This window comes from Octopus bimaculoides, chromosome 5 (assembly GCF_001194135.2).
Source record: "Octopus bimaculoides isolate UCB-OBI-ISO-001 chromosome 5, ASM119413v2, whole genome shotgun sequence".
Taxonomy (NCBI): Eukaryota; Metazoa; Mollusca; class Cephalopoda; order Octopoda; family Octopodidae; genus Octopus; species Octopus bimaculoides.
Window position 1 is genome coordinate 17,243,390 of NC_068985.1, and position 12,031 is coordinate 17,255,420.

At 35.5% G+C, this 12,031-nt stretch overlaps 1 protein-coding gene across 2 annotated transcripts in view; it reads right to left on the minus strand.

The window, feature by feature from the left end:
- Positions 1-3,791: 3,791 nt before the first annotated feature.
- The window catches only part of LOC106868497 (E3 ubiquitin-protein ligase MARCHF8), a 71,242-nt gene continuing 63,002 nt past the window's right edge, over positions 3,792-12,031 (minus strand). For both annotated transcript variants that reach the window (XM_052968158.1, XM_014913804.2), the window contains one exon: positions 3,792-7,028. In XM_052968158.1, coding sequence (XP_052824118.1) covers positions 6,654-7,028 — 375 coding nt within the window. In that variant the 3' untranslated portion in view covers positions 3,792-6,653. The remainder of the gene's footprint in view (positions 7,029-12,031) is intronic.

A 12,031-nucleotide genomic window follows, 5' to 3' on the forward strand; every position in this document is an offset into this window, starting at 1 on the left:
CTCTAAATGAAGTATTAACAGTAACTGCACGATAAAGTGTAGTATATTGCCACTTAAGTGTGGCTGACCCCTAGGGGTGGATATTACTGTTGCTTTTAGCCCCAGGAAGACATCTCCTCCAGCTGGCTTATCGACACACTACTGTGTCCTGTTTGCCAAGGGAAGTTATCCCTCCCATCATGATCTGTAGCACGAACAGACATACATACGATGTATGTATGTATGTGTGTGTGTATATGTGTGTCTGTGTTTGTGCCCCCACCACCATCGCTTGACAACTGATGTTGGTGTGTTTACATCCCCATAACTTAGCAGTTCCGCCAAAGAGACCAATAGGATAAGTACTAGGCTTACAAAGAATAAGTCCTAGGGTTGATTTCTTTGACTAAAGGCGGTGCTCCAACATGGCCACAGTTAAATGACTGAAAAGAGTAAAAGAATAAAAGAATATGATGATGACGAAATAACTAATTTGGCATTACTTAAGTTTTATGATCATTGTGTGCTTTATCTAAATGTTCCTTTATCCAAAGAACCCAATTGGATGTTGGGAAAACTCCAGAATGACAGTCAACTGGATCAGTCAAAATGAACACGTGTGTGTGTGTGTGTGTGTGTGCACTTGTGAGCCACACAGAAATACATCAGGAAGAAAAGCGATAAAGGAAAAAAAAAAATACCTTGTGATATTTGTTCCACCCGTGTTTCACAGACAACTCCTTGTTACTCTTGTCCTCAGAAACAGAATGAACCAATGATTGGCCTATTAAGAAATCTATAACCAACAAAGCTATTGTTCTCAAGATGTATGAAAAAAAAAAAAGAAAACTAAATATGAACATGAAATTACAACTATAAAAACATAAATAAGAGAAAAACAAACAATATTTCTATAATAAGAACCTTTGTTCTTATCTGTTGGTCATGTGCTGTCGGCTTTTTCTAGCATATCATTCACTGTTCAGTATGTCAGTAGCAGTGTTTGTCTGTTTCACTTCTTTTAATAGTATTGTATGCTCCAAGTGCCATCTTTTCCTTTCTCTTTAGCTGATTCTTCGTATATACACAAACACACTCTCTCTTTCTCTATTTATCTATCTATCTATCTATCTATCTATCACTCTACGTTCATATTCCTTTCTTTGTCTTCTTATCCTTCGTTTTAAGAATGGGGAATTTTTGAACACACACACACAAGCATATTACAGTCTATAAGTAATCAGGAAGAATCTAATTCAAAAGACATTCATAAATGGCATCAAATCTTCTACATATATGACAAGGACAGAATCATGCCAACAAAGAAGCCTCAACATGGTCACTGGATCTGCTAGAAACAGTAACCAATTATCCCCCAAATCTTATAACTACAGTAGTGGGGGAGAAACACATACATCATCATCATTGTTTAACATCCACCTTCTATGCTAGCATGGGTGAGACGGTTTCACAAGAGCCGGCCAGGCAGGAGCCTGCACCAAACTTGTGACTGTTTTGGCAGGATTTTTACAGTTGGATGCCCTTCCTAACACCAACCACCCAACAGAGTGGACTTAATGCTTTTTACATGGCACAAGCACAGGCTAGGTCAGTTTTGGCAATGTTTTTACAACTGGATGCCCTTCCAAACACCAACCACTTTACAGTGTGGACTGGGTGCTTTTAAGTGGCACCTGCACTGACAGGGTCACCAAGTACTTGCAAAAAAAAAAAAAAAAAACTTTCAAGAGGGGAGGGGGTATTGGAGGAGGTGATCTTGTGTCAGATGATGAAAGGTTATAGTGAGACAGAGAGACAGAAACAGGTGTCTTGCTGTAGATGAAGTACAAGGTTATCTGTCTGGAGAGAGAGATCAGGAATGAAGACAGAGACAGGTGCACTACCGCTAAGGAAATACATGGTTACCCAACCTGAGGAAGTGCAGGAGAAGGAGAGAGAGAGAGTAGGAGATATATACATAGATATATATACGACAGGCTTCTTTTAGTTTCCATCTACCAAATCCATTCACAAAGCTTTGGTCAGCTTGAGACTATAATAGAAAACACTTGCCCATGGTGCCACACAGTGGGATTGAACCTGGAACCAAATAGTTGGAAGCAAAATTTTTACCACATAGCAATGCTTGCACTTAAGCATTCACACAGTTTTGAATTAACCATGCTTTGAGATTTCGATAATGTGATTGTTTATTTTTAAGATGACATTGTGGAGTAAGTGTAAGAAACCAGATCTGGCCATTTTGAATGTAAAACCAGTAAGATTATTTGGGCCCTGATATGGCTAGTTCAAATACTAAAGGGTTAAATGTTAAAAAGTTTTTGAATATATAAATAAAAACATGTAAAAAGTTGTGTTAAAAACTAGCTGAGACATTACTAAAACTGAGTTAGAAGTGAAATGTCTAAGGGGAAATCACCAGATGTGAAATGTCAAAGGTGAAATGTCAGAGGAAGCCTTTTAATTGTTAATGATAAATATTGGGGACTGCTACAATCCCAAAATCTGCTTTTAAGATAACATTATTTGTTTACATTTATAATTTGGGACATTTCTAAAATTTGATTTTCCATATATTCATTAAACTGGTATTTATATTATTACTGTGTTAATTTATGTTTATCTTTTTCTTATTTCAGTTGGTGCACTGTGGCCATGCTAGGGCACTGCCCTGAAGGATTTAATCAAACAAATCAACCCCAATCCTTTTTTTTATTTACCTTTTTAAGGCCGGTTTTTATTCTATCAGTCTCTTTCACTAAATCACTAAGTCACAGGACATAAACCAACACTGGTTTCCAAGTAAGGGAAGGGAGGACAAAGACACACACACATCTGGCTTCCACACAGTTTTCATCTACCAAATCCACTCACAAGGCAGTGGTTGACCAAGGGCTCTAATAGAAAGCACCCAAGTTGCCCCACAATGGGAGTGAATACAAAATCACATGATTACAAAGCATGCATTTTAACCACATACCCATGCCTGCACCTATCTATATAAAATGTGTTTGGTGAAGTGTGATCATTGTTTCAGTTATTTAGTTAAAATTTTTGGTGGTGTCGCTTTGTTTGGATCATAATATCCCCCAATTACCCACCTTTCAAATATATATTTAGTTTTATAATATACAAAGGTATATTATATCTTTTATGGTAAAGATAATGTTAGCATGTTTCAGTGTAGTGAGCATTGAAACTGTAATTGGAAATGAATATGTGGTGAGGAAAAGACAATATTAGTTGTTAATTAATATTATTTTGATAATTTTGGTAAGTATGGCAAAACAACTCTAAAGACATTTTCCTCTTATTAGACCTTCTCAGTAGAGCAGAGACCTCATCATACTTGCCAAAGTAGTGGTGAGGAAAAAAACCAATATTAGTTGCTCAAAAATAATATTTTGATATTTTCAGCAAGTATGGGAGATAACTTTAAAGTATTTCAGCCTTATTAGACCTCTTCTGTAAAATAGAGACTTCACCAAACTTGTCGAATTAATGATGAGAATATAATACATGAGCAAGAGTGAAAAATTGCCATATTTAAAAATGGGATCATTAAGTGCCCTTATCAATAATAAACAAATACTATTTTCTGTTTCTTTGTCAATATTTTTCTTAAACCTGTTTTATGTATAAAGACAAACAAGACAATTAAGTGATAATCATAACATTAAACAAAGCATGGTTTTGCATTTTCTTCTCTTATCTATTGGTCATGTGATATGTTATTAAGTATTAGTAGCTACTGTTGCTCCGTAGCATCACCTGTCGGTAATTTTTTCCTCTTTTAATCTCTCTTGGTTGCAGGTACCTATCCTTTCTTTTTTTCTCTTCCAGTAACAATCCCTCTCTCTCTCTCTCTCTCTCACTCTGTTTCATTGTTACCTTTCACTCTTTTAGTTACATTTTTCACTCCCTTCAGCTTCTTCTCAATCTCTCTTTCTCTCTTCGCTCTCTCTCCAATTCTTCTTTCTTAATGCCCTTCTTCTTTTCCAGTTTTTCAGAACCACACACACATACATACACCATCAATATATGATCTTATACAATGGAAATATCTTTACTATATGAAATCATTGTTAATTTAATGAGTAGAAAGAAATTAGCAATATTTTTGTAACTCAACTAATTCTCTTTTATTGCAGGTAAATTTGAATATGTTAAATACAAATTACATTAGATGTGTGTGTGTGTGTGTGTGTGTGTGTGTGTGCGTGCGTGCGTGCGTGCGTGCGTGCGTGCGTGCACGTGCATGTATGCTGTAAATAGTTTTAATGTTATATTTCTGCTAATCATTTAAAATTTTATGATGTCTCTCATTTTGAGATGTATTCTTTAAAACTGGATTTAGAAAAAGGTGGGGGGAAACTTTTCTTGCTTGTTTCAAATGTTCAGTCTCATAATGTCAAAAATAGTATTGTTTAGATAAAAAATATTAATTACTTTTTAAGAAACAAGTTAAAAGTAAAAAAACATAACACTGTTTCCAAAGTTTATATGGAAGATTTTTCTTTTAATAAAAACTTTTTACATTACATAAACACACCATCACTATCACCACCACCACCACCACCACCACAAAAGAATAGCCATTCTTAATCATGTTAATGTACCTAGTTTAATTATAAAGTATGCCTTACATTGTATATATAATCCATTTTGTATAAGTAAACATCAACAATTTTGTGAAAGTCATTTTGAATTATTGTATATAGCAACAACTGGACTGTTGTAAATTGCCCTCAACCAGTTTTCTATCTATCTATATATATATATATATACCATATTTGCCAGTGTATAAGATGCACCCCTATTTTACAAGTATATTTTGTGGAGAAAAACAAATTTAGTATGTTTCAGCATACACTCATTCAATGATATTTCAAAGTGGTTTTGTAGAAGAAAATGCATGATTCTGTGCAGGTACATACAATGTAGTGACAGTATACTGGAATAAAGTATATAAACTATAAATTTATCATAAATAAACTACATTATACAAGTACCGTATTGAAATTTCAGATCTTCCTTTGATCAAGAGGATATTGCCATACAGAACGTAAAACTCATATTTCTGGCTTAATGTTTTGTGTTACCACAATCAGCCACCAGGGTGGCACAGCCCCACTGTAGCTTAATTGTCATTCACTCATTGCAAATAGCTAACAGGCAGATGAAACTTTAGCATATCTTTCATCTTTCTAGGAGAATTTTTCATTTAGATAATAAATTATTCTTAAAGATAGCACAGATATTAAATAAGACATAGATTAGGTATGAGTTATACATGCTGAAGAAGGAGGTACAGTGAGATCATGTCACTCATCCATGCAACTGCCAACAAATCATAAGCAATGTTTTGTAACTATGTGCTAACAAATCATGATCATTTGGCTTGTTTTTAATGTTTTATTACTAGTAAAAACTGTTGTGATTGTGACTTGTGGCCTTATGCTCATCTGGCTCCCTAGCTTATGGCACTTGGACTCCCATCTGTAATGTGATCACATTTTTTTGATACATTTAACAACAAAAAAAAAAGGTGCATCATCTACACCAGTAAATACAGTATATGATTCATTTGCAAATTTTCAAAATTATACTTTCATAAAAATGTGACAGTTTGAATGACCAAACACAGTTATAAATAATACTACATCTGTTTTTGTAACATCTTTTTCCAATATTGATGTTATTCTAACTTTATCTTCTTGTCTTCTGACATAAATATAGAACAACTATGGAGAGTAAATGGCATTTCTATAGTATCTTAAGATTAAAAGTTGGAAAGAAAATCATTTAGACAAACTTTACCAGTAGAGATAAAGTGAATTATACAAAGAGTTTTATAATAACTTATTATTATTCATTATTAAGAGATTAAACTAATTATTGGAATTAGTAGGGTCTTATGTTTAAGATATGTTTAAGACATAAGTTCCAATATTTTAAAAGACTGGCACTAATTTCAGTCGACTAAGAGAAAGATTAATTTTAATGAGTATCATTTAAAAATTTCCAAGCATTTGTGCTATCATTTGGACATTATTATAAAAAAAAAAACATTTTTACAGAGATCAAGTAAAATAAATCCTAATAGTATGAAAACACACAAAATCTTCAAGATAGGAACCAACTTAAAATATCAAATTAATTGTTAACAAAAACTAAATCCAAAACAGTCAGTAAAAGGCAATGTTATTTCAAAATTTTACCTGAATACACCAAATTATATAAACTATGGAAAAAACAACAGACATCAAATCATCCATAGTCAACAACATTTCATATGTACAAGCAAATAGACATAACTATCATCAAAACATCACAGATACATAAGAACATTGAAAATAAACAATTCATTCTTTATCAATATACAGAAATACTCATAGGTTTGAAAAGTAAAGGCCCATACATACATGCAAACACACACATATTCACAGGTGCAGGCGCACGCACACACACACACACACACAATAAAAAATTGCATGTTACTGCAGCACTATATTTTGGAATGTACATTGTTTTGAGTGATCACATTAAAAACCTTGTTGGGACCAATTTTTGAGAACTGTAAGAAAAGAAAATTTCAAAGATATACAATTTCACAAACCTATAAAAAAAATCTGTACAATGAAAAGAAAGTCTCAAGCTAACTGTACATCTCCACATAGACTGGAAGATGAGTCTTTCTTACAACTTTCACACAATTTGCTCTCTGATGGATGTTCATAAATATTTTCAATGTAGATTACTCTGTTGTACGCTCTCCATCTATGACATAAATTTACATACATTTTGCATTGAACATACATAAAAACAAGACCTCCAGTGAAACCAATAGCTACAACAATAATTTTTGTCCAAAATGGCCACTCAAGTACTCCCCGTCTCATTTCTTCAGTGGTCCGATCAATCAGCACATAGAGAGACCATACTACACATGTTATTGCAACAATATGGAATGTCACTGAACAGATTATCTTTCTTTTCTCAACTGAAGTCATCTGTAGTCTCTCCCACTGAAAAAGAGAAAAAGAAATGAAAAATAGACAGAAGTAAAAAAAAAAATCAAAAAAAAATCTCAAAACTAATTTTAATATTTCAACTACAGCTGTTGTTTAATCCTGATCAATAAGATCTATAATCAAAGGCATTCCAGCTATTATGATCTTGACTTTAACTCAAAGATAATAAGACTATATTATTCAATGTGTCTTTCATTTGGAAGATTTGACTTCTATTTCTAGCTTGTGGTGCAACTGTCAACATGAATGGAAAAGTAAACTCAGAATTAGTAAAGAAAATAGGATGAAAAAAATCGTGAAATAATGTTTCTAAATTACATCTGCGATATTCAAAGTATAATTCTAAAGACTATACAATATTGATAATGCTAAATCTAAACAGTGGCTGTTATCAATCAGCATGAGTAATCATCAAATAGAAGCCATCTTGAAAGAAATCCAAACAACTGTTGAGAGGGCCAGACATTGAATACAGCTGAAAAGGGGTGACAAAATTTGATAGGAGGAGTGATGTATAGATGTATGGCAAGTACCTGTTTGCCTGTGTGGCAAATCAGATGTGCATGACTTAAAAATTTGAATGTTACTGATGATCTTAGGATGAAGGATTTAAGATCAAATACTAGTCAGTTGATCCAGTAGGCAGGACCTCACATCGGTGATGTAAGGGGCTGGTGCACTGTAAAGTCATTGAGAAGACAGCCCTGAAACAATGCACGTTCTCTCCTGATGATACCTAAAACTTACTGGTGTTCAGTATGTGGTGATTTTGATTCACAGCAATTGCACAAGCAAGTGTTTGAAAGTCTCTAAATATATACAAGGTGTATCAAAAAGTTGCCAAACTCATTCTGTAGCATGCCAACAGATGGCAGCACACAGCTCATGCACAGTGAAAGCCTAGCAGTGACCTTCATGAGACGGTATGTTGAGTGACATCACTGTGTTTACTTCACAAGTTGTGAAATTTGTGATTACATGTGTATTGTAGTGTATTGTAGTAATCTGTAGATAAAATTAGGGTACTTGGGTATGCCTCTAGGCTTCATCAGAGAGTTTTATAAGATAGTCCAAATTAACCCTATGAACTTCTTGGACTATCTTATAAAACTCTCTGATGAAGCCTAGAGGCATACCCAAGTACCCTAATTTTATCAACAGATTACTACAATACAATGAAAAGATGGAAATAACATATGGGGTATTGTGACCTCTTGGATGAAACAGCTGTAAGAAACACACATACAATCATATACACATATATATGTATATATATACATGTACATACTGGCACTCCTTCAGTTACAACAAGCATACCAGCTGATCTGATAAACGTAACAGCTCGCTCATGAAATTAACATAAGATTAATGCGCAAGTAGCTGAGCACTCCACAAATGCTGAGACCCCCTTCAGTCATGACTGACCATGGGATTGCACCTAGAAAGTTACCCTCTCAGGCACAAGCCCGGGCAAGGGTGTTTATAGAAGACCAGCAGTCGCCCGTGCATACTGGCCTCCCCTCTCCATGCCACCAGTGTTATCCAAGGGAAAGGCAAAGGCCGATACAGCTTGGCACCTGTGACGTCACAATTAATTTCTACAGCTGAGTGAACTGGAGCGACGTGAAATAAAGTGTCTTGCTGAAGTACACAACATGCAGTCTGGTCCAGGATTTGAACTCACAACCTAATGATCGTAAGCTCGACGCTCTAACCACTGAGCCATGCGCCTTCACCTCCACAGATACATGTACCCTTAACAGAGTTCTCAGGGTGATTCAGCATGACAAACAATGTGTCAAGGCTAGCCCTTTGAAATACCAATACAACTGATTTTTGCCAGTTGAATGGACTGGAGCAATGTGAAATAAAGTATCTTGCTCAAGGACACAATGTGCCACCGGGAATTGAACTCACACACATACATGTGGATCATCACACACATACATGTGGATCATCACTGTTGACAAGAGTTGGGTCTACGGATACAAGCATGTGATGAAGCAGCTGTTGTCACAATGGAAAGCTCTTCATCTGCAACACATACACACACACACACACACGCATGTGTGCATGTGTGTGAGTTTGTGTGTGTACAGAAGGGAGGTCACTGACTCAGAGACAAAGGAATCTGTTGGATGAGATGATTAGCTTTTAGACACAATCAACAAGTTAATTAAGATAGATTAAAATGATGTGTTGCTTTCTGATAAAGATGGATATCATAGTCCTGGCTTCTGCCAAAAAAAAAAAAAATTAAGCAAAAACCATTTGAGATTTGAGGACATATAGATGAGGTAATATCACATTCAATCAAATAAAAATTAGCTATTTGAGTAAGGGTGTAGAAGTACTGGGACATGTTTCCTCAAAGAATCTCATAGCATTCCTACATCTTTCTCCAATAATAAATTTATTTATTTATTGATTTACTTTTATTGAATGTGATTTTACCTCATCTATATTTCATGGACTTTAAAATGGTATTTGTCTAATTCCTCATCTAAGAAGTCAGGATTATAATGATTATCTTTTTTAATCACACTTATAATGTTTCATTTTAATCAATTTTAATTAACTTTTTGATTACATTTATATATTGGCCAATAGTTGATTGTCTCATCCAAAAGATTCTTTTATTTTTGAAACACTTGATAAGAAACACGTGGTTTGCATTCAAAATACAAACCAACAAGAAATATATCAAAATAATAAAACAAAAATACATCATAAACCTAATCATCCTACCACACAAACCAATAAGAAAGCCTCTGTGATCACCCCACTTGCAAGAAAAAGGAAGTAATTCTCCCTCAAATCTGGTTTCTTAAAAAAAAGAGTAAGTTGCAGTCTTAGGTATACTATGCCTGAATAAAAGATTGGATTGTCCGTGACTGTTATGGGTAGATCAAAGGTCTGTTTAATCAAGTCTGACTTGGTATTGAACAGCATTTGTTTCACTGGACAATGTATATCACTGCAATACCTTAATATAACTCTTAAAACCTAGATTGTGCCGGTGGCACGTGTAAAGACATTTGAGCGAGATCGTTGCCAGTGCTGCTGGACTGGCTCCTGTGCAGGTGGCATGTAAAATACACCATTTTGAGTGTGGTCGTCGCCAGTACCTCCTGACTGGCTCTCGTGCCGGTGGCACGTAAAAGCACCCACTACACTCTCGGAGTGGTTGGCATTAGGAAGGGCATCCAGCTGTAGAAACTCTGCCAAATCAGATTGGAGCCTAGTGTAGCCATCTGGTTTCACCAGTCCTCAGTCAAATCGTCCAACCCATGCTAGCATGGAAAGCGGACGTTAAATGATGATGATGAGATTGAAGAAGAGTTCAATGGGCACAACAGATCCTGGTACCAAAACAATACAGATAACACTAGCATCACTACTGCCTCCATCAGCATCTAAAACAAGCCACACTAATTCATGTAACTAACCAAGTTAACGACTATAATTCTCCTCAGGATATCACTCTCTGTTCTGTTCACACACACACACCACAGAGATACCTAGCACAACCACTAAACAACGCAATCCCTCAACTTTTCTCAAACCATCTGCTCTTCATTACAACATGGACGTTGTTGAGCAAAGCAAAAGCAGTTTCAGAAACTTCAAAGTGTCCTGGTGGAACTTGTGCAACTCAGCAGCACAACAATCCATAAAGCATGACTTACAAGAGAACATAAAAATAATTCAACCTAAAATATGAAATGAAATAATCAACCTGATAAAAATTAGGTGCAGGTGTAACTGCATGGCACCTTTACCAAGTATCTTCAACTATAGGCTCAAGACAATCAAAGCCTGAGTGGATTTAGTAGACGAAAATTGAAAGAAGCCCATTGTATGTATGTGTGTGTTTGTTTGTTCATGTGTGTGTGTGTTTGTTTCCTTGTCTTGACATAGCATTATAGTTGTAAAATAGTCTTTTCTACTCTAGGCACAAGGCCTGAAATTTATGGGGAGGGGGCCAGTCAATTAGATCGACCCCAGTATGTAACTGGTACTTAATTTATCAACCCCGAAAGGATGAAAGACAAAGTCAACCTTGGTGGGATTTGAACTCAGAACATAAAGACAGATGAAATACTGCTAAGCATTTTGCCCAGCGTGCTAACATTTCTGCCAGCTCGCCACCTTTGATAGTTGTAAAATAGTGTCAAAGGGCATCCAGCTGTAGAAACTCTGCCAAATTAGATTGGAGCCTGATGTTGCCATCCGGTTTCACCAGTCCTCAGTCAAATCGTCCAACCCATGCTAGCATGGAAGGCGGACGTTAAACGATGATGATGATGATGATGATCATACAAGCAGAGTTCTTCATTTCCAATATTCTGCAAAAAACATGTCAGGTCATGGAAACTAGTGGGGATTGGTAACAGGGTGTGATTCTGACTCAAGAAAATCTGCCTCAGGAAACTCCATCAAGCCCATGCAAGCATAGAAAAGTGGACATTGAAACAACTATGATGACAACAATGACAATAACAGTGGTTGGTTCATCAAACCACTAAACAAGGTAATATGGAAGAATATGAATCAAAGAAAAACACAAAACTGGTAGACATTGGTATTCAATAGAGTCCACAAAACTGGACAAATTAACAGCATCAACAACCATAATAAACAACATCACATCAACAAATTGTCACAGTCCAACAGCAAACAAAGGCATTTAACAAACATTGTTTTCAAATCCTCACTCCAAAATCCACACTATGAAAGCTGGAACACAAATAATATATAATTTAATTTAAATTTGGACCTGAACTTTGAACTATTCCTTACATTAGAAACCAGAAAAGCAACAGAGAAATCCAACAAGCTGTAAACTAATAAAATTTTGAGCACACACTTAAGAAACTTCTAGCCTGAAGGAATCACTGCACTCACTAACATCTTCAACTATTCGTATATATACACACACACACACGCATTATCTATACACACACACACACACACACACACACACACACACAGAG